This window comes from Scardinius erythrophthalmus (genome assembly GCF_964197995.2).
Source record: "Scardinius erythrophthalmus genome assembly, chromosome: 1".
Lineage (NCBI taxonomy): Eukaryota > Metazoa > Chordata > Actinopteri > Cypriniformes > Leuciscidae > Scardinius > Scardinius erythrophthalmus.
The window spans coordinates 994,799-1,018,816 of record NC_138221.1 but is presented as its reverse complement, the minus strand read 5'-3'; the positions used below and the strand labels follow the sequence as shown (position 1 = coordinate 1,018,816).

General features: G+C 37.4%; 1 protein-coding gene across 3 annotated transcripts in view; it reads right to left on the bottom strand.

The window, feature by feature from the left end:
• Nucleotides 1–5,703: 5,703 nt before the first annotated feature.
• Nucleotides 5,704–24,018, bottom strand: part of LOC308690154 (uncharacterized protein) — a 29,345-nt gene continuing 11,030 nt past the window's right edge. Inside the window, exons 3-5 of one of the 3 annotated variants that reach the window (XR_014030122.1) lie at nucleotides 13,243–14,251; nucleotides 12,801–13,073; nucleotides 5,705–6,810 (exon numbers count right to left, since the gene is read on the bottom strand). Coding sequence is in view for 2 of the 3 variants with exons in the window: in XM_081364459.1 (XP_081220585.1) it covers nucleotides 14,404–14,431 (28 nt within the window). In the remaining variant the exon portion in view is untranslated. Of the gene's footprint in view, nucleotides 6,811–12,800; nucleotides 14,432–24,018 lie in introns of those variants that run through there. The other 2 variants (XM_081364460.1, XM_081364459.1) reach the window with 2 other exon arrangements.

The following is a 24,018-nucleotide window of genomic DNA, read 5'->3' as shown; positions in this document are numbered from 1 at the left end:
GTTACGTACATGACCGACCGACCAATGGTGGCCTGCGAGAAGGCGGGACCTAAAGCAATGCACAAACGCACACAATGAATGAACGGCGACTATATAAAGGAAAAGCTGAATCCCGGGCTTTTTGGGCTTTTTTAAGGTCCAAAAAGAGGACATGTCCGGGGAGGTATGGTGGTTTAATTTTATTTTATTTTTTATTATTATTATTATGCTTGCAAACAATACAGAGATGACAAACATGGTATACAATTTTGTATCAGAATTACAAAAATGTCATCTGAACATACAAATTATCAGTGCATAGACAAATAAAAATAACGAGAAATGAAGAAAAAAAAAATAATCATGAGAGTAAGCCATCTTATACATCATTTAGTGTACACAAATTAAAGTCATTACAATTTGAAATAGTTGTAATAGCTTTCTTATTTACTGAGGATGAAATAGTGTTAAGGTACATTTTAAAATCTTTCAAAAAAAACAACAACAATAAAAATTGGTTTGTTATTGGTGAATTTAAATTTATGAATGTAAAATTTGCCAAAATAAAATAAATTAATAACAAAGCAGGCTTTTTTTTATTATTATTGGGGTCAGGCTAAAAATATCCAAAAATAATGTCTTTAAATGTTAATTATATATCTTGCTGGATATTATCTTTAATAAATATTTCAATATTTTTTCCATAATTGTTCAGTATAGAAACATGACCAAAATAAATGATAAACAGTTTCTGTGTGAACTTGGCAAAATGAACATCTTGTGTCAATATTACTTTTATATTTAATCATAAAATATTTAACAGGGTAGAATTTATTTGTTATTTTAAAGGACACTTCTTTTACTTTATTAGTTAGAAAATATTTCTGTTGTAAGGACCAAATCTTTTTCCAATTTAAGTTTTTAAACACATTACTCCGATAAGAGATTGCAGGAGACACAGAAATGATATTTTCAAGAAAAAGGGATCTAACTTTATTATTTCTTTCTTTTTTTCCTGAAAAACATATTTTACCTATTGGAGTTTCAGTTGGCTCAGGAAAAGTAGTGATTATAGCAGGAGAGTGAATGTAGTTTTTAAAGAGGACACAGATTCCTGTTAGTATTGCTCCCATATACTGGCATATTGTATTCAGAAAGAAATTCATTAAAAAAACGTGGTTGTTAAATAGTTGACATGCTAAAAGTAAGCCGTTATTAAACCATTTATCAAAAAATAAAGATCTATTTTTGTATAAAATATTTTGATTATTCCAGAAAAAGAATTTATGGGGGGTGAAGCCCATGCCAAAAGTACCTGTTGGTGGAAATTTGATGGGAATTTTAGATATGTTGTAATTGCACATTAATAAAAATCTTATACCCCCAATTTTTGAAAATGCTTGTTGTGGGAAGATATTCCAGATGGAGTCTTGATTTTTCAAATACCGATGAAGCCAATTTATTTTAAAAGTATAATTTAAAGAACTAAAATCTATCAAATTTAAACCACCTTTGTTATAATTGATAACCGATTTCTTCATATAGTGGTTCTAATTTTTCCAGACAAAATCTGTCAGATCTCTATCAATAAATTTACATGTGGACTTATCAACAGAGAGAGATTGGCCCTCGGCCTTTGTGAGCAAAACTCTTCCTTTAATAGATAGATCCCTTTGAAACCAGCAATTAAGTTTTTTCTTTGTTTTAGCAATAATCGGATTAAAGTTTGTTGCACATCTACTTTTATCTTTAGTTATTTCTATGCCAAGATATTTTACAGTACTTTTAACAGCTATGCCACATATTGAAGAAACATTACAATTTTTAATGGGCAATAATTCACATTTATCATTATTCAGACTTAGACCAGAAGCTCTAGAGAATGACTGAAGGATATTTAAGGCTACGGGGATTTGAGAGGAGTCTTCTAAAAACAACGCTGTGTCATCAGCTAATTGACTTATAATATTTTTTTTTGGTTCCTACAATGATGCCTTTTAGGTTGCTCCTTGTAATATGCAAATTAAGAAATTGCACTGCAATTAAAAATAAAAAAGGGGGACACTGGACAACCCTGTCGAACACCACGATTAAGGAAAAATCTGGGAGAGGTACCGTTTTTTAGTTTAATTGAACTATTTCCATTTACATATAACAGTTTAACCATCTTACAGAAAAAATCACCAAATCCTATTTTTTTAAGAGCTTGAAATAAAAAGCTGTGTTCTAAAGTATCAAAAGCTTTGTAATAATCTAAGAAAAAAATTAAGCTGACATTATTAATTATATCAGAATAATCTAAAACATCTAGTATTAATCTTATATTGTTAGATATGTGTCTATCTTGCATAAAGCCAGACTGTGCTTCATCAATAATAGAATGTAATACTCCTTTTAATCGTTTGGCTAATACTAAAGCAATTATTTTATAATCATTGTTTAGTAACGTTATAGGACGCCAATTATCTATTAAATTAATATTTTTATTTGGTTTGGGAATTAAAGTGATCAGCCCTTGGCATAATGTAGGAGGGAGAGACATGCTTTCCTTAAAGACATTTAGCCCTAGCTAACCCCTTAGCTCCTAAGAAAGGAGCTGTTTTCACTGAATATGTGATAGAATTCTGACGTTAGTCCATCTGTACCAGGGGATTTGTTTATTTTTAAAGATTTAATTGCTTCATCAATTTCTTTTAAAGTAATGGGAGAATCGCAGAAGGCTTGGTCATCATTACCTAATTGGTTAATGGAAAATAACGAATCCAAAAAAATTCAGAGCATGTTGCTCGCTTAAATTTAGATGTGTATAAATCATGATAGAATTTGGCACAAAAATTAGCAATGACTCTTTGGTCTTCACAGAGAGTTCCATCAATCATTAGCTTTTCAATCTGATTTTTTTCCATTTGTTGTCTTTCCAATCTAAATAAATAAGAAGAGTTTTGCTCAATCCATCTTTTTTGTGATCTAAAAAATGCCCCCTCAGCTTTTTGCTTATAAACCTCATCCAACGCATTTTGATGATGAGCAAGCTCAACCTTTTCAACATCAGACAGAACCATTTTAGATTTGAAATTTTACATATTATAATACTCTCATCATTGTTTTTCTTTTTAGCCAAATTGCTACCAAAAGAACGTTTGTATTTACCAATTTCACTAATTCCCAATTACTACAAAAATTGTTTTCCTTATTTGCTTTTTCCCAATAACTAGTGATTATACTTTTAATTTTATCTTTTACTTCTTTATATTTAAGCAATGAATTGTTCAGTTTCCAAAAGGAGGTAAATCTTTGCAAGTTAGCAGTATCTGAAAGAAAAATGAATATGGATATGCATTTGTGATCAGAGAGAGGCGATGGAGTAATATCAGAGGATATATTATTTAGATCTCTAGAGACAAGCCACATATCGATATGAGACTGGTTTGAAAGAGAATTGTTGCTCCATGTAAATTGTTTTTGAGAGGGATGAGTTTCTCTCCAACGGTCGAGTAAAGAAAATCTCTGCATAAACCTCTTTAAATACAGACTCGAGTTATCAGGCGACTTTGGAGGCCATCTATCTAAGATGTTATCCAAAGCCACGTTAAGGCTGCCCTAAGTGAACTGGACACCCAAAGACTGAGTACTTGTCTGTCCCAAAAACAGTGCGACTTTGTGATGAATGCACCTCACTCCAGTCACACAGGTGGAGTGTGGGAGCGTCAGATAAGAACTGTCAGAAGTGTATTGAATATTACTCTGTCCCTTGCGCATGGCAGACTTAATGATGCTTCATTAAGGACTTTATTCTATGAAGCGATGGCCATAGTCAATAGTCGCCCACTGACTGTAGACAACCTTAACAACCCTGACAGCTTGGAACCACTTACCCCCAACCACCTGCTCCACATGAAATCCAGCACAATACTGCCTCCACCTGGTGCCTTCCCAAAGGAGGACCTCTATGGAGCAAAGAGATGGCGTCGTTTGCAGTTCATGACTGAGCAGTTCTGGTGCCGGTGGAGGCGTGAGTATCTGCACAACATTATTGCTAGGCAGCGCTGGCACTCCCCAAAAAGAAATCTAAGAGTAGGTGATGTTGTGTTGGACATTGATGAACTGTCACCCAGAGGTGAATGGAGACTTGCCAGAGTCCTGGAGACTGTTACCGGCAAGGACTGACTCGTGAGAAGAGTGAAAATCTCCTTTGGAGATAAGAGACTGAATAACAAAGGTCAACGCAGTAATAAGCCTTCTAGTGTAGAGCGTCCTGTGCAAAAGCTAATTCTGATATTAGAATGCTCATAAGTTGATTAAGAGAAATTGTTATTTCATGTTAAATTCTTCGTTGTTGTTATCCTGATATAACAAACTCTCATAATTTGGTGGGAGTGTAAATAACCATAAGTTTGTTACAGAAAAGGCGACTGTCTTTTATTTTGAAAATTTTGTGTTGAGGTGGCTGACTTCCGGTCTTGAGCTGCGCGCTTTTGTTTTCTTTTTGAATGCGCGCTCCCAAGCTAGCGCAGTTTATAGCATATAGCAGCTTGTTATTCCAAATACGGCACTTCGACACGGAGACCTGATAAACATTGATTTTCATGCTTGCAGCCCCTCCAAAGAGGCAAAAGGTGTGTTAATGTAAATCAGTCGAGTATTTTGTCTGTAAATATGTTTGTTTTTTGCACAAATGTAAGACCATGTGAATGTGAACAATGTTAGCTGATCAGTTATTTCATTTGTGTACATTTCAGCGAACATTGTCCAACATTATCCACGAACAGTTTGAGTTTCATGTAAATATTTATTCATATGCATGTTGAATGCTACACTTAATTCACATTTATAAACCTAAATATTGAAATGTGCTTTCTCTTCCTTCATAAAATTGTAAATGGGGTGGTGTGGCGCAGTGGATAAGACACATGCCTTTGGTGTGAGAGACCCGGGTTCGAATCCACTGTGAGACACCAATGTGTCCCTGAGCAAGACACTTAACCCCTAGTTGCTCCAGAGGCGTGCGACCTCTGACATATATAGCAATTGTAAGTCGCTTTGGATAAAAGCGTCCGCTAAATGAATAAATGTAAATGTAAATGTAATGTAAATTACATTTTTTTACTCCGGTGGGGCCAATCTTCATGATCTTGCCTAGGTCTCCACAACCCCATGGGCAGTACGAGCACTAAACCGAGGGTAACGCGATTTGACGCCATTGACTGGCGACTCCCTCACACATCCTTGGTTATAATCGCAATTTTCTCATGGTTTACAAATAGTTGGAAACATTTGGGATATTGTAAGAAATCAAATAAACATGAACTTCAGTCCCCATAATCCTTTGCCTGGACTCATCATGAATTATTGCTTTCACCTGTTTGTCATTATTGTTTGTCTCAGCCTATTTATACCATGTTCTCTTTGTCATTTCTCATCAAGGTTTAGTAGTTGTCACACTGCACGTCTGAGCGCTCTCCCTTGTCTCTTGTGTTTTTATTGTGGATTGTTTGCAAGTGTTTTGACCCTTTGTCTGGCATATGACTACGATTCTGGATTTTCCAATGAAGCTGCGCTTGGATCTTACTAAAGTCTCAGAGCGATCCGTGACGCGTTCCCCTCCCAGTCTAGGGGTCGGAGGAGAGGTAACAAAGGAAAAGAAAGTATGATAACGTAGAGATGTAAAGATATGTGCAGAACACACTTCAGCCTCAGTCTCAGAGTGAAAACATAACACAACTTTAAGGAAAAGTAAAAGTATTTATTTCCTTCATATATCAAAAAGGCTTTTATAAAGAAGGGGATAAATCTTCAGGAGAGAGTAAGGCCTAAAATAATAACAGAAAAGAAGCAACAACACAAACTTCCCTGAGCTTCCTCTCTAACCAGGAACTGGAGGAAAAAAAAATATATACATTTTGACAAAAACAGAATTAAAGACAATTATGACAAAAATCAGTCAAGGCAAATCAATAATAAAGATCTTCTTTATCAGATCTACTGTGTCGATCTCCTCTCCTGTAAATCTTCCCAAACTCAACACAATGATGAACACATGAGGTCCAGGTGACAACATGGAAACACATTTCAATATTTATTTTACTGCTTGATCATTAGTCAGTGTCGTGTCAAAGAGACCTGGAGTATCAACAACAGTTACTGATCGACCATCAAACTTCACCAACTCTCTTTTCACAAACTGTCGTGACTGAATCTAGTCTTAAAGGAGAACTCGGCAACTCTAGCGAACTCTAGTCACTTCTTCGCTGATTTCCCCTTTTGTTGTCGCATGTTTTCCCCACGAGCTCCCCCTACAGCTGTGGGGGGGCGTATATTTCACAACACGGTCGTAAAAAACTCACTTGCGGCGGCCTCCTCCCCCTCTCTACCGCTGCTCATGTGCGTTTGTTTTGATCGGAGCAAGCCAACTGTATCGTGTGGAGCTATGTCTACCGAGGTGGGTAATCTGGTAATACATCATACATGCGTGTGTGTTTATGTTGAATTGCCGTAAATTATTAGTGTTTCGCGCTCGTTCTCGCTTCTCACGAGACTTCCAATTTCTATCTTGCCGGGACGGTAGTCCCCAAGTTGCAAGGTTGGTTTTCCGCCTGGGAACGCTGGGGGGAGCGGGGAAAGTCACCAATATCACCAGAACAGGTTGTTTAACCATCCAAATGATTTCTAGACAGTGTTATTAAGTTAAAAAAGTTACCAAGTTCTCCTTTAATTCACTCACAAACTCATCTCTTCCCAGAATACTGTTTCCTGTTGCACTTTTCCCATTTCCTGTCTTCCCGTTAAGAGCAATCCTCAGACACTCCTGATCATCTTGTTCATCTTCAGCACCTGAAAATCACAGCGGTAGAAAGATAACTTAGTGAAATGAAGCTCAGAACTTTAGAACTCAGAAAAAAAAAAACATTGTCACTTGCAATAATAATAAATAATTAAAGCTGCAAGCAGCATTTATCAGGGTTCAAGCATTTTAAGGCCTTTAAGCAGATAAGGCAATTTACTAATGAAATATGTGGTTTTTAAAGCTTTTTAACAGTTATAGCGCCACCTATGGTCCGATCTCCATAAAATGTTGCATGCTTGTTCAGAATGTGGTCACATATGCTCACCAATTTTCATGAAGTTCTGAGTTTTTGTTAAGGATTTATAGGCTTTTGAGTGTTTTTTTGCCACACCCATTTTCAAAATGACCCTGTTATAGCTACCCAAAGGGTAAATTAACAATTACAATAGGGTTTCAGCACTGAAGTGCTTGAACCCCTAATAATAATAATAATAATAATAAACTCAATGGATGGATATTAGGGCTGGCCAAAAAAATATTGATTTCTCGATATTAATCTATTCTAATTTTTTCGAACCGATATTGATTCTTAAATCCCAATAATCGATTAGTCATCTTGTTTTCAGTTGATGAATGAATGAAACATTGTAGCGCGCATTCCATCCAATAAATCGCAATAATCTTTATGCTTTGTTACTATTGATATGATATAAGTCTCCGATTTCAAATTCCATTTTCTTACGAAATTCAAAAACATAAATTATACCATTATATATACCAGCAAATACCATTTTGGCGCTGTGGCGTGAAATCGCTCTGGCTCAAGAGAAGCAGCAGCACATGATCTTCTCTTCTGCATTAATAACACCAGTTACAGTGCCAAATAAACATGAATGAGCATCTGAAAGTGTGTTAAAAGATAGAGTACAACTAATCGAAATCCGTATCATGTCACATGGAATCGCTCAATCAGTGTTTCAACCGTGGAAAGACGTCAGTAAAACAGCTTGTAAACAATGTCATGTAACGCCACATTTACCTCAGAAAAACCATATCCAGTGGCCATAAACCCGTCAGTCAGCTAGTAAAATTAACTCTAGAGAGGAGCATTTTGCTAAATATATGCACCATATTATATATTCATAATGCATGTTTGAATAAAGCTGGCAAGTTTTTATGACAGCCATCATTTAAATGTTTATATTTCTTATAACTTTATTATTATAAAAATAAATAAAACTGTAATTTAAGTGTTTGTATACAAATAAGTTAATTTTTACCTTCAATATTATAGTAGGCTAATGAAGCCTAGTAGGCTACAATTGACTCCATAGTTTACAGCATTAGTTAAGACATTTGTTTTCCTTGAGAAAATTTGCCATGTATTATACCTGATATCCAAAATAATCAATATTGAATCGAAATCTAATCGAAATGCTAGCTTGTGAATCGAAATCGAATCAAATTGTGAAATGTGTGTCAATACCCAGCCCTAATGAATACCCAGTGTTAAAGGTCCCATGACATGAAATTTTCATTTTCTGAGGTTTTTTAGCATTAATATGAGTTCCCCTAGCCTGTATATGGTCCCCAAGTTTCTAGAAATTTTAATCGGTGTAAATCGAGCTTTTGCTATCTTTCTCTGCCTTTGAGAAAATGGAAGCTCAATCGCGCTGATCTTGAATCTCCTCCTTATGACGTTATAAGGAGGAATGTTACCTCCCCTGTCTCTGCTTTGCCCGCCCAGAGAATATTTTCCGCCCATGAGAAAATGAGCTAGGAAGTAGGAACGCGCGTGCGCGATTTTAGTTTGTCCACGAGAGATATAATGGCTTTTGAGCGAGCGAAGCATAATAATTGCTCAATAATTGGATGTACAAATGAACACCGAGGGGTTAATACAGAGCTGGGCTTGCTGAACGTCTGAAACTAAAGTCTGGATCAGTACCAACTCTCTTTGGCTCAGCTAACGTTACACAACTCGGACAAGTAAGTCAACTAATGATACAAGTTGTTGCTTTACTGTTTATGGTTACCTAGCTTGTTACACGTAGAATGTGGCTGTAACATTAGCTATGCAGTTACTTGCGCTAATGTAAAGGTAGACAGCATCAAGTATGTGTCAAGTCAAGTCAAGTCAACTTTATTTATATAGCGCTTTTCACAATACAGATTGTATCAAAGCAGCTTCACAGTGAATACACACACTGTAACGCGAGTGTTGTACACTTCTTTGTTATTTGGATAGCGTTTTCCTGTTGGTTATACGGCGTGCGCGATCTCCGCATTTCAAGATCGCAGAGCTTGATGTAATTGTAATAAGATAAATTACAGACGTTACAGATCTCCCGTGAAAAGGCAACAGTAGGTTAGCGTTAGCTACATGATAATAACTAAACCATCCGAATAAAGTACCGTATCCAGACATAATATTTTAAACTAACCATTCGGAAACGTCCTGCTGGAGCTGCTGAGTTGCAACTTCTTCATCCTTTGCTTCTCCATCTGGATCAGATTCTGGGTCAAACTGAAATGCTTGAACGATTGCGTGTCTCCGTGCCATTGCAATATATCCAATGTAAACATGCATGGTCTACCGTTGCGCAAGATGGTCAAGGCCACACCCACCCTCCACCTTACGCCGCCTTTCTCCTCCTCATTAACATTTAAAGCTACAGACACCGAAACGGCCCGTCTGAAGGAAGCTCATTCTGGGACTGGCTTATAGTGGCTATAATTCTGCACTGAGACTGAATTTTTGGAAAGAGATTTCAGATACAGTACTAGGGACCACTAAGGCCTATATTAAAGCCTACAAAAAGTAGCATGTCATGGGACCTTTAAGGAAATAGTTTTTTTATGCATTATTTTATTCATATTAAATTATCTTTCCCTATAATAAATCATGTACTTTCCTTATAAGGCAGAGAAAGGTTCAATTGGCTAAGAGCCTGGGCTATGGCCCCATGTTATCTATGTTATGAGATATAAAGATATAAAGAGGGAGAGAGCCTCCCCTCTGGGTGCACACTCTCACATTCTCCTGACTGACTGTGAGCCTTTCTTGCAAGAAATTAACCATTATAATCATTGATTGAACATTTGTCTCTTATTCAGAATTGTTTATTTTTGTTAATAGAATGTCGTCAAAAATGAATTTTTAGATTCAATTTCTGAATGTGTACTTGGTCAAATTAGTGCCCAGGTCAAGGCCTCCAAGTACTTTGCAGTGGAGTTGGATTGCACACCTGACATTTCAAAGCAGGAGCTGGCCTCCGCAACTACCCAGTGTCAGAGGAGTATGCAGCAACAATTTTGCGTTTCAGGTTCCTGTTCATAATGGCCAGTGCTGGAATCATCACCATGAAATCTCTTTTGCTTTCTGAAACGTCTCTCTAAACTCAGGGGAAGCTTCCATCTCAATGGCTATTCTTAAGCAAGAAATCTTTAAGAGAGTCTATCATTCCTGTAGTGCCCGTTTGTCAACAAAAATAAAATAAAATTAAACTTAAATCAAACTTCAAAAAACAACCTTTATAGCACCCTGGGCAGGTGATGCACGCAGGCAAGAAATGAGTCCATTTCCAGGATGATTCAAAGTTGTGGCTGATTTATTTTTCCAACGGAACAAAACAATACAGCATCTCTCGCGCTGGTAAAAAACCATATGCCCATCACCCAGGTGCTACAGATCACCTCCTACTTCCAACCTATATTCACCTTTACCTGTGCCCACTACTGCCCTCAGGTGTCTAAATCAAACATTGTAGTTAGTAAACTAACCAAAAAATAAAGACTAAACATAAATAAAACAATTAACTAAACAAACAACAAAAGAATATTACCAAAATATATATTACTAATGTGAGCAAAATTATAATGGTAAACAAATCAATTAACAAAATTACCACTACTGAAAGCAAACTAATGTAGCTCCAACAATTCCAATGGAAGTGTCCATCGAGATGTTCATTGCCTTGCTGACATAAGTGATCTCTGACAAAAGATTGTACCAAACCAAGAGGCACATGAGGAACTCCATGCTGACAAACTCGCCAGACAGCGACTTTGCCTCTAAGACAGTTTTGCCGTCTTTTTCCACTTCCTCAAGCTTTTCCAAAGCATCAAGAATCCCCCCCAACTGGAAACGTACCGCTTTGACGAGTTTATTTTGCTTCCCACCTGGTATCACTCAGAGGCTTCCACAAATGTCCACAAATTCTTTCAGAATAGCCGCTTCACCGAAGCCGAACAACTGGTGTACAGTCTTTGGAGAGTGCCAAAAAAGGTTAGACACACTCTGTTTGATGACGCAGCATCACATAACAGGAGGTTCAGACTGTGGCTACAGCAGGGGATAAATAGTTAAACATTAACCCGAACCCGACCCAAGCCCGACGGGTCCCGAAAAACTCACGGGTTTCGGGTCGGGTTCGGGTTAATGTTTAATTATTTAATGTTTAAAAATCGGGTTAATGGGTAGCAGACCTCTACTCTGGACACTTCTGCTGCACCAATGCTTGCACACCCTTGTGTATACACCTCATATTTGAGCCATTGTCATAGCTCTGCCCCTACAGTTAGCCAACTCCAACCCCGGGTTATCCAGCACCCCAGTCACTGTTTCTGTGAGGCCTTTACCAGTTGTGTCCTTCACGACTGTGAAGCCAACAAAAGACTTATGATGGTGGCATTCTTGTTGTCGTTTGTATGAACATACAGGATTATTACGGAGGTCAGCTCCTGCTTTGAAATGTCAGGTGTGCAATCCAACTCCACTGCAAAGTACTTGGAGGCTTTGACCTGGGCACAAATTTGACCAAGTACACATTCAGAAATTGAATCTAAAAATTAATTTTGAGTGCACCAGGAAAGATATCCCGTGGTTTCTTTAGAGGCTACCTTTCTAAGATGCTCTGCTAGTGTGACAACATATTGTGCTATGACATCAAGGACACCCAGGAAATTTCCATTTTTAGAATCTCCTAACTTAGCATTCTTCCCCTTCAGTGGCAAGTTCCTTTCTGCAAGGAAGAGTATGCAGTCGATCACTCTCGTTAACACTACTCCAGTGTGCCTTTTCAGCATCTATGGCTCTTTGCAATGTTCTGTCAATAGTTTTACCAAGGCGTAAGCGTGATGCTAATTCTTTCCACAACAGATAAGCATTTATGTGATCAACACTGGTTTCATGGTGCTGCAGCGTTTTTGAAAGACACTGAAAGTTATTGTACCCCACCACGGTAGTTATTGTACCGTGTCAACAACTCTAGCTCCACCAAAAAGCTTACACACAAAACAATACACTCTATCTGTCCTTTTGGAGTACAGTAACCAATCCCACTGCACTTGTTCTCCATTGGACATTGAACGAAAACAGTATGCTTTGGAAAAACACTGTCTACTCTTGTCTGATCTCGGATACGGCCCATCAGGACATTTCTGTGGGCCATTCTCAACCATACACTGCCTAAATGAGTCCCCAATCTGGTGTGGTGGTGGCCAGTCAGATGGATCTTCTGAGTAAGGCCTTGTCTCAGCCCTCTCCTCTTCACCTCTGTTCCATTTCCACCTCCCTCTCCTCTTCACCTCTCTGTTCCACATTCTCTTCCACCTACTCTGAGCAATGCCTGAACTTTGCCTGTAGTTTTTTGCCTCTTCACGATGACTCGCTTGCTTTAATCCTCAGTTGTAAGTCGCTTTGGATAAAAAAAAGCATTTTGTCTGCACTATTTTTTAACCAAAAAGGACACAGTGAATAGTCGTTACACTACGTCCTTATGCATCACTTTCTGCCAGGACTTTTACGTGCTTTTTTTCCAAATCACTGAAGTGACCTTGACGTCCGGGTTAGCGGTAGCAGGAATCTGTCAACATTCCTGTTGGTTGAACACGAGTTAATAGATATCAATCAACAGAGTGTCCTGTGCTCACCCCACACCGGCTATAGGTGGAGAGGAGAGATTTGGCTATAGGGTGATGTGTGGCTAAATTACACAGAAGAGACTTTGTTGCTCAGCACATGAAAATAAACTACTTATCATGATTTCAGACTGTGTTGAAGTGGTTTCTCCACTGCATGGATCTTCATGTGTAGATTCAGGCGACTTTTAATACAGAAACTTTTCCCACACTGATCACACGTGTGTGGCTTCTCTCCAGTGTGGATCATCTCATGTGTTTTCAGATTTGCTGACAGACTGAATCTCTTGTCACAGTGTGAACACTTGTAAGGTTGTTCTCCAGTGTGGATCATCTCATGTGTTTTCAGATGTGCTGATCGACTGAATCTCTTGTCACAGTGTGAACACTTGTAAGGTTGTTCTCCAGTGTGGATCATCTCATGTGTTTTCAGAGTTGATGGCTGACTGAATCTCTTGTCACAGTGTGAACACTTGTAAGGTTGTTCTCCAGTGTGGATCATCTCATGTGTTTTCAGAGTTGATGGCTGACTGAATCTCTTGTCACAGTGTGAACACTTGTAAGGTTGTTCTCCAGTGTGGATCATCTCATGGGTTTTCAGAGTTGATGGCTGACTGAATCTCTTGTCACAGTGTGAACACTTGTAAGGTTGTTCTCCAGTGTGGATCATCTCATGTGTTTTCAGAGTTGATGGCTGACTGAATCTCTTGTCACAGTGTGAACACTTGTAAGGTTGTTCTCCAGTGTGGATCATCTCATGTGTTTTCAGAGTTGATGGCTGACTGAATCTCTTGTCACAGTGTGAACACTTGTAAGGTTGTTCTCCAGTGTGGATCATCTCATGTGTTTTCAGAGTTGATGGCTGACTGAATCTCTTGTCACAGTGTGAACACTTGTAAGGTTGTTCTCCAGTGTGGATTCTCTGGTGCAGTTTTAAACTGTTTGCTGTAGTAAAAGTCTTCTCACACTCAAAACACATGTACTCTCTCACAACAGTGTGAATTTTCTGATGTGCGTGTAAATATGGTAGAAGTGAAAAACTCTTTCCACACACAGAACATGAATGTGGCTTCTCCTTAGTATGAACTCTCAGGTGTGTCTTTAGGACTGATGTACTAGGAAATGTTTTGCCGCAGTGATCACATGAGAACGGCTTCTCTCCGGTGTGGATCCTCATGTGTTGATTACGATTTGCTATGTGTGTGAAACTCTTCCCGCATTGATCGCATGAGAACGGCTTCTCTCCGGTGTGGATCCTCGTGTGACACTCAAGACTTTGTTTGGTTGTGAAACTCTTTCCACACTGAGTGCAGGTGAAAGATTTCTTGGCTCTTCTTTCCATTAAAAATGTCAGTTCTCCAATCTCCTCCTCCACTTCACTCAGTTCTTCACTCTCCTCCTCCACTTCAATCAGTTCTTCACTCTCCTCCTTCACTTCACTCAGTTCTTCACTCTCCTCCTTCACTTCACTCAGTTCTTCACTCTCCTCCTCCACTTCAATCAGTTCTTCACTCTCCACCTTCACTTGACTCAGTTCTTCACTCTCCTCCTTCACTTCACTCAGTTCTTCACTCTCCTCCTTCACTTCACTCAGTTCTTCACTCTCCACCTTCACTTGACTCAGTTCTTCACTCTCCTCCTTCACTTCACTCAGTTCTTCACTCTCCTCCTTTACCTCACTCAGTTCTTCACTCTCCTCCTTCACTTCCATCAGTTCTTCACTCTCCTCCTTCACTTCCATCAGGTCTGACATGAAAGAAAAAAATATTAAATGTAATTTTCAGTACATCAAAATAATTAACCGAGAGAAATATAAAGTGAAAGGACATGAAAGTGAGCCCTGATGTAATGGTAGAAAGTAGACAACTGCTATAGAATATTATGATAATTTGATGCCTTTTTATAAATTGATATGTCCTTGAAACTTTCCATGATTGTGAAGAGGTGGAAAAGTTGGCGTCAAGAGGCAAGTGAATGGTGACAAATTGATAATTTGCATCTGCCTATTATTATCGGTCTACAGAAAAATGAAAGGAATTGCCACTGTTTCAATACTTTTGGAGGGGACTGTATATGTTTGACATCTAAGATGAATATGAGGCAAGAGATCAACATTTCAGCTTTTATTTCCAGGTATTTACATCTGGATCTGATACACAACTTAGTCAAATCAAGTTTATTTATATAGCCCTTTTCACAATACAGATTGTATCAAAGCAGCTTCACAGTATTAAATTAAAATAATACAATGCTTGTTTCTAGTGGAAAACGTCCACGTTTGGTAATGCTGATCAATAGTATCGTTGATTGATTAATTAAATTAAATATCCCCAAATATCCCCAACTGAGCAAGACAAAGGCAACAGTGGCAAGGAACCGAAAAACTCCATCAGGTGACCTAATGGAGAAAAAAAAACCTTGGGAGAACCCGGGCTCAGTCGGGGGCCAGTTTTCCTCTGGCGTTTATGAACTAGAGGTCGGATTTAACTGTAAGATTAAAAATATTATATGAATGCCTGGCTGAAGAGATGCGTCTTTAATCTAGTTTTAAACTGGAAGAGCGAGTCTGAGCAACGAACAGTATCAGGAAGACTATTCCAGAGTTTTGGAGCTAAATGTGAAAATGCTCTCCCTCCTTTGGTGGATCTGGATATCCTAGGTATGACCAAAAGCCTCGAATTTAGTGATCTTAAGGAGCGCGATGGATTATAGGGCGATAGAAGATCGGTTAAATAGACTGGAGCTAAGCCGTTTAGGGCTTTATAAGTCAGTAGCAATACCTTGTAATTAATACGGAACTTTATAGGTAACCAGTGTAGAGATGATAAAATTGGTGTTTTATGATCATATTTTCTTGATTTAGTAAGAACTCTAGCGGCAGCATTTTGGACTAACTGTAGCTTGTTTATTGAGGTTGCAGGACAACCGGCTAATAAAGCATTACAGTAATCTAGTCTCGAGGTCATGAATGCATGAACTAATTTTTCTGCATCAGAAACTGATAGCATGTTACGTAGCTTAGCAATGTTTCTAAGGTGGAAAAAGGCTGTTCTTGTAACATATGAAATATGATTTTCAAAAGACAGGTTGCAGTCTAGTGTAACACCCAGGTCTTTTACTGTAGAGGATAAAGTAACAGGACATCCTACTATGTTAAAGTTGTATTGTAAGAGGTTTTGTGGGCGGTTTTTTAAACCATTGATTAGTACCTCTGTCTTGTCTGGATTTAATAAAAGAAAATTGTGCGTCATCCAATCTTTTATATCTTTAACACACTCTGTCAATTTGGATAATTTAGTGTTTTCATCTGGCCGTGATGAAATATAGATTTGAGTGTCATCAGCATAACAATGGTGTGACGACACTGACAGTCTGTCCGGTCAGATGTTCTGAAGTAGCGAATCATGATTGTTCTTCTCATGCTGACTGAATATGAACACATACATGTCCAAATTTAGGAAGCCCTAATTGACTGGCTTGGTGCCACAATGGCTACAAGTGTCTACAAGCAGGCCGCTGGTTAATGTTTTACGACGACTTGATGAAATCAACAAACACAGGCTCTGTTGTTCCTGGACTGTGATGCCGAGCAAATGGCGCCTACCATTTGCATAAATCATTGATCTCTGATCTGAGAACACAGATCTCTTCCTGAGTAAACAAAAAGCATTTTGTTTGACTGTTCGGTTAAGAGTCGCTGACCAGCAAGGCGTCATTCTGGCTGGAGACCACGCTGAGCCTCTGGGGATTTCACCAGCGCGTATGACACCTCGAACAAGCCAACATTGTTTTAACAGATGTTCGACCAAAGTCCACTGATTGTTAAACTCATCGATTCTAGGCAACGCACATACATACTGATTTCCCCTGAGGGGGGATAACGCGAGTTCACCCAGCAGCCATCCAGCCGCGTGAACTGTGAATGACTTTGCGCACCAACACACACACACACACGGAATCTTACTACAGAAAAGGACTTTACCCATAAAGTCACTCTTTAATATACTTAATATATCCCGTTTTGTGTTAAGAGGTGTTTATAAACCATAGGAAAGCATATATATGTCCTATTGTAACATTAATCGGACTACAAATGCCTATACTAATGCATAATAATGAATCTTTGCATTGCTACAATGTTTATATTCTATTTTTGATATCTCTGTAATCCTCTCGATCTAACAGAGTTGAATTCCGATAGCAGAATGCAGTAATGTGCATTGTTTTATACATTTCATATGTCTTGAGCAAATCTTCTCAAATTCGATCTCACTCATGACTCATTCGAGTGGGCGTGTCTAACAGGACAGAGGAAAACCTTCCGCTTGAAATGCTCTAAGATGATTCGTCCTCCACACAAAACGAGACGGGGACAGGATTCCCTCAAAAGACGGAACTTCCCCGTTTCTCTCTCTCTCTTCTCCATCTCTGATCATTTATTTTGCTTTCACTTTCCCTCGCTCATCCTCACTCTCTCATCCTATCGCAATCCGTTATTCATCTTCTTGTAATGTGTTTTGTCTAGTTTTGTTTTAATGTTTCTGTATATACATATATTCCGTGTATAACTGTAGTATGTTAGTTCAATGATTAAAAATCCATTATATCCTAGATTGATTCTGTCTATATTTCTCACATTACGGGTCCCTGAAATGTTTTTGATCCTAGCTACAAGCTTTACAATTTGATTACGGTTTTAGTAACCTAAATTTATAAGGACAAGAGAATGGTTTTCATGGCCAGAAAAGAAGTGATAACTTTTATGAGACGTTGATAAGTTAATCTTCTTAGTCTTTGCTGGACAAACAACTGTTCGATAATTACATTAATTTCCATTAAAAGATATCAGGATAATTGATCTGAAGAATGATATATTGATATATTCAATTTATCTATTTTTCATAATTTTAATGTAACTGTAATATGCAATATATTAATCATATTCCTGATTAATTGTTAAAATTCCCTGTATATCATTTGAGCTAATGCGTTTACGTTACAATGGAAACTAATTCCATGTTTCCTTATAATATTTCCAAGTGGAGTTATGATCGATTTTTCTCCATTTAAATAGACAAAATGGTAGCGGTCAGATAAGTATGATCTGAACCAACTTAATGCTTGTCCTTGAACACCAGTATAATTTTGTAGTCGATCTAAGAGTATTGTATGATCTATAGTATCGAACGCAGCACTAAGATCAAGTAAAACTAGTATTGAGATACAGCCTTGGTCAGATGCTAAAAGTAAATCATTTGTAATTTTAACGAGCGCAGTTTCAGTGCTATGGTGCGGCCTGAAACCAGACTGAAACTTTTCATAGGTGTAATTTTCTTGCAAGAAAGACCCCAGTTGAGCGGACACCACTTTTTCTAGTATTTTAGACATAAAAGGAAGATTTGAAATGGGTCTATAATTTGCTAGATTATGCGGGTCTAATTGTGGTTTCTTAATGAATGGTTTTATAACTGCCAGTTAAAATGTTCTTGGAACATGACCTAAAGATAAAGATGAGTTAATAATATTGAGGAGAGGCTCTTCCACTGTAGGTAACACTTCTTTCAGTAGTTTAGTTGGTATAGGATCTAATAAACATGTTGTTGTTTTAGATGAAGTGATAAGTTTATTTAACTCTTTTTGTTCTATAGTTGTAAAGCACTGTAATTGTTCTTGCGTCGTGATAATTAAGGCTGAATTATAAGGCGCGATTGAGGATTGAACGTTTACAATTGTGGTTCTGATGTTTTCTATTTTCTCAGTGAAGAACTTCATGAAATCATTACTACTAAACTGTAACGGAATATTTTGTTCAGGTGACATCTGTTTATTTGTTAGTCTAGCCACGGTGGTAAATAAAAACTTAGGATTGTTTTGGTTGTTTTCTATTAGTTTGCGGAGGTGCTCAGCCCTGGCCGCTTTTAGGGCCTTTTTATAACGTGACATACTGTCTTTCCAAGTGATTCTAAAGACTAGGGATGCACCAAATGTTCGGCAACCGAAATTATTCGGCCGAAAATAGTCAAAAAAAGCACTTTCGGTGTTCGGCCGAATAAGTAAAAAAGGCCGAATAAATTTTGCCGAACAATGACGTTTTTAATGACGTGATCAAATATTAACCCGCGTAGAGTGAGAGGCGCGCGCTTTATGCTGCAAACATGTTAGCAGTGTGGAAGCACTTTAAAGTGTCAGAGAAAGAGGCAAAAACGTCCGTTTGCAGACACTGTTCTGCTGAATTGTCCAGAGGGGTGCATCTGCAAAAACGTAGCCTACAGTACTTCAAGTTTAATTTATCACTTCAAATCAAGACACCCCTAACATCATGCATCACATGATTAAAATGTTAACGCAGCGGAATGGGACACTGCAGTTCGCAAAAAGTTCATAATTTGCATGTGCAATAATGACTTGTCGGTTAAACATTTAATTTGCGTGCTGATGCGCGTTTCTCAGTGCGTACGTTAAATTATGTGAAGCTCACATGGCCTGTCTACCAGTGCCTGGATACTGGACTAAGTTATCTTTCGAGTCTTATTGTGCTAATACTGTCAAATACACAAGGTTTACATAAACAAAGTCGGTTATGTCTAAAGTGAAAGCAAACTTGAGAAAATTGAGAGAAAATCATGGAGAAAATCTGCTTGTCAAATGCGTGTATATTAGACGAGTCGCGCGCAGCTCTTAAAGAGACAGTAGCAGAATAGAAAACACGCTGCCGCTTGTCCTTAAAGGAATAGTTCACCCAAAAATAAAAATTCTCATTATTTACGCACTCTGATGTTGCTCCAAACCGGCATTAATTTCCTTCTAATATTTTTCTAATATTAATATTTTGAAGAATGTGGCTCAGTAACTATTATTTTCAACAGAAGAAAGAAACTTATTTGAGTTTGAGTAAATTATGACAATTTAAATTTATAGAACTATCCCTTTAATGTTAATAAAACAACAAAATGCAAAGAGAAAATCACTCACTGCTCTTGACTGATAGCTTTAATAGTAGCTGTAATAAGTATCATAAAATATTTTTTTATTTTACTAATTTATTTATTTTAAGTTATATTGTGTTTTGTTTGTATAATATCTGCTGGAATCTTAAAAAAATGTTCAGTGTTAAATAAATATTTTGAAATAGTATTTTTGATATTTGATTTATTTCTCTGAAAAGCAACACAAAATATTAAAAATATTGTCAAAATAAATGGAAAAAGATGCGAAACACTGCGTTCGGTATTCGGCCTTCGGCCAAGCATTTCATTATTATTCGGCTTCGGCCAAGAATTTCATTTCGGTGCATCCCTACTAAAGACCTCTAAATTAGTTTGTTTCCATTTACGCTCTAAATTACGGGTTTCTCTCTTTAGAACATGCGTAGTATTGTTGTACCATGGTGCTTACTTTTCTCTCTGACCTTTTTTAATCTAATGGGTGCAACAATATCCAGTGTTCCAGAGAGAATGGTGCTCATAGTGCTAGTTAGTTCTTCTAATTCATCTGTTTGTTTGGGTTCACTGAGCAGCTGAGACAGATCAGATAAGCAATTTGAAAAATTATCTATGGTGGATGGAAGGATTGTTCTGCCTGATCTATAACGCGGCGCAGCATGATATATTACAGGAGTATAGGGCTGGGAAATGATTAATCGCGATTAATCGCATTCAAAATAAAAGTTTGTGTTCACATAATATTTGTGTGTGTACTAGGGCTGGGCGATATGGCTGAAAACTGTATCACGATATAAGTGTTTCATATCGGTCGATATCGATAATTATTGAATTTTTTTATAACATATTTAAAATAAGGACCAGTCCAGGAGACAAATATATTACATTTAAAGATTTTTTATTTTAAACTTAACCTACCTCTGATTATAATCCCATCAGTTATAAAGGCAGAAATGTCAACAGGACCATGGAAAACTCAAAAGTCTAAAATCACAATGAACACTTAACAATTATCTCTTAACATTAAGGTGCAAAATTAAAGAATACGTAAGAAATGCTTTATAAAGGGGTGGGCGATATGGCAAAAATATAATATTACGATTTCTTTCAGGAAAATCACGATTCACGATTTTATCACAATTATTTTTTATGTTGGTTTTACTATTTTGTGACTGAGCATTACAGCCAAACTAATGTCGATATTTTAAAAACAAAGCCTTAGGTAACAAAATATAAAATAAAAAAGAATGGCAGACAGGGGCGAAGATAAAAAATGTTCTCATTATTTTCTTTGTTATTAAATATTAAGATCAAAGATACACATTACACATACACAACTTAATATACAAATTAAAAAAACAGTGCTTTATGTTTTCAGCTACAGTAGGTGTGTTTAACAGTAGCATTGCAGAAAGTAATTAAATGAACAAATATGAAAATAAAACAAAACAGACTTCAATGTATAAATTATACATTGATACTTATTAAAGCTATTAATAAAGTTATTAGTCAAGAGCAGTGAGTGATTTTCTCTTTACATTTTGTTGTTTTATTAACATTTAAAGGGATAGGTCTCCTAAAAATTCTATTTTTTATAATTTACTCTCTCACGTTGTTTTAAACTCGAATAAGTTTCTTTCTTCTGTTGAAAATAAAAGTTATTTGGAAGAATGACCAACAGTTGATGTACCCCAGTGACTTCCATAGTATATATTTCTCCTATGGAAGTCAATGGGGACCAGCTACTGTTTGGATACCCACATTCTTCAAAATATTAATATTAGAAAATATTAGAAGGCAATTAATACAGGTTTGGAACAACATTAGAGTGCGTAAATAATGAGATAATTTTTATTTTTGGGTGAACTATCCCTTTAAGGACAAGCGGCAGCGTGTTTACTATTACTACTGTCTCTTTAAGAGCTGCGCGCGACGCGTCTATTATACACGCATTTGACAAGCAGATTTTCACTCAATTTTCTCAAGTTTGCTTTCCCTTTAGACATATCCGACAAGTTTATGTAAACCTTGTGTGTATATAACAGTATTAGCAAAATAAGACTCGAAAGATAACTTAGTATTCAGGCGCTGGTAGACAGGCTTTTAGTGCATGTGAGCTTCACATGTAACTACGCGCTGAGAAACGCACACGCTAGAACAGCGCATCAGCACGCGAATAACAGAGAAACTGACGATGGTCTTGCATAATCTGCAGACGACATTGGTCTGACTACGGTCAGACTTTAAGTCAGGCGAGCTGACTTTTCCTGTTTTATCTAGTTACTAGAGAGTGAGTGCCTTTGTTCATGCAATCAAACTTGCTTTGCTGGTTTCTTCCGACGGAAAAAAAAATTATCGAACGTTTTATCGAACGCATTTTTCATTGATATTGATTACGTGTCTATCGCGATACATAACGTTATCGTTTTATCGCCCAGCCCTAGTGTGTACTGTGCATAATTATTTTGTATATATAACAGTGATGCGCGGGTTGATCCGAAATGAGCGGGTGCCTGCGGTCACCCGCGGTTACCCGCGGTTACGAGTCATCCAAAAATATTTTTAATGATATTCGGGTCGCGGTCGGTCGGGTCGTTTGAAATAAAGATGCCAATTAAACCTTTGTAATTGATATAGTTCTAGACACAATTTTCTATGAATACGTTTTAAATTTAATTTACACTTTATTGGCTGAATAACTGGCGCGAAGCTCCAGTCGAGCTCAGTCTGCAGGTAGAGATGGAGGCGGCAAGAGAAAAGATGAAGACAGAGGAGTGGAAGCTCCGCAAATACACAAATAGAAAGAGCAAAGTGTGGGAGACATTTGCCAAAATAATGAAAGATGATGACCAAAGTGCTGGTTTTGTCATGTGTACTTCTTGCGATGCTATTTACACATTTGATAACCACAAAACTGGCACGACCAACCAGGCACGGATAAAATTATCCAGTTTTGGATAAGCCAGACCAATTGTGGGTGGGCCTTAAATTAAAAACGTTAAATAAAAATAAAATAAAAAAAACGTTATCCAATCACTGCTTAACCTAATAAAAAAATATTTACTAATATAGCCTACTGTTATATTATCTGTGCGTATACATAATATAGATTTTAATAGCTTGATGCTCTTTAAATATTGTGTTGCATTGTAAAAGTAAATCCGCGATCGCTCTACATGGTTCTGACCAAAGAAGAGCGCTTTGGAATCTCCATTATGCATATACCTGGGCTGCATTTTCCGATAACATTGTCTCTTAGCGCGCTGCGATAACTTAACTAAAGGTATACTACCAGTAAAGGTATATCATTGCTAGGCGTCTTCAGGGCTATCATCCACTCGCGAGGCAGAGGCGCTGGCGCCCTCAACGGCGCTGTTTTTGGTAAAACATGATTTTGACGACTTCATTAAGTTTTGTTTTATAGAAAACTCTTTTTAAAAGATTTTCGTTTTGTATAAATTTTATCTTGATTTTGATCAATGTTTTATCAATCAATTGCCCGTATTTATTAAATAAGAAGCAAATATATAGCAGGCAAAATAAGGCGCTGGTACGCGATCACTGCATGTGAACTGGAGGGTGCCGGAACTCAACTTGTGCCTCACAGATTTGATAAATATAGGCTATATATTACAGAAAGCTTGAAATGTCTACTTTTAAACAAAAATATTCAAACCAAAATAATAGGCTATACTCTCTGATTATGTAGGCTAATCCATATGAAATGTGCATTTCTCTCTGGCGTTCATGGCGAGTCCGCAATCTCCGCATTGTCAACTTAATCTTTGCAGCGACACATAAACACCAGTTTATTACTAAACAATTAAATGTCTCCTTGCTAATTTAGACACATTCATAATCATTACTTTAACCGGTTCTTTGTGGCAAGCTTTAAGCGTGCGGTCATTACGCTTATTCCTGTAGGCTAGCCTATTTAAGTAGCCTAATTAATTTAATATAAAGGGGCGATTTGTCCACGAATGGCTTAAATGAACAAGTCGACAAGAAAAAAAATTAGTCAGAGGTAGCCCTTATTCCACATATTTTCGAACCAGCAGGCCATCTGGGTTGGGCGAGCGACCGTGAGCGGAGCGGAATATTCAGAAATGCGCTCTCCGCTCACGAGCTCTGATCGGAACAAACCCGAACCTCGCTGTCTGCTGAACTTGCGCAGAAACAGCAAAATAGACATAGCCAGCTTTTTAAATTTGTTTTTAAAACTAAACATTTAGACTATTTTAGTACAAATTATGAGCTTATATTGACGATTTTTTATAATTATTGACAAAATTAGAATATTAAGTTATATTAAGACGCTACGATGAGCATTATAGCTACTTTAAAAAAAATGCGGGTCAGGAAGCGGGTCGGGTACAATATTTTCTTTTTTGT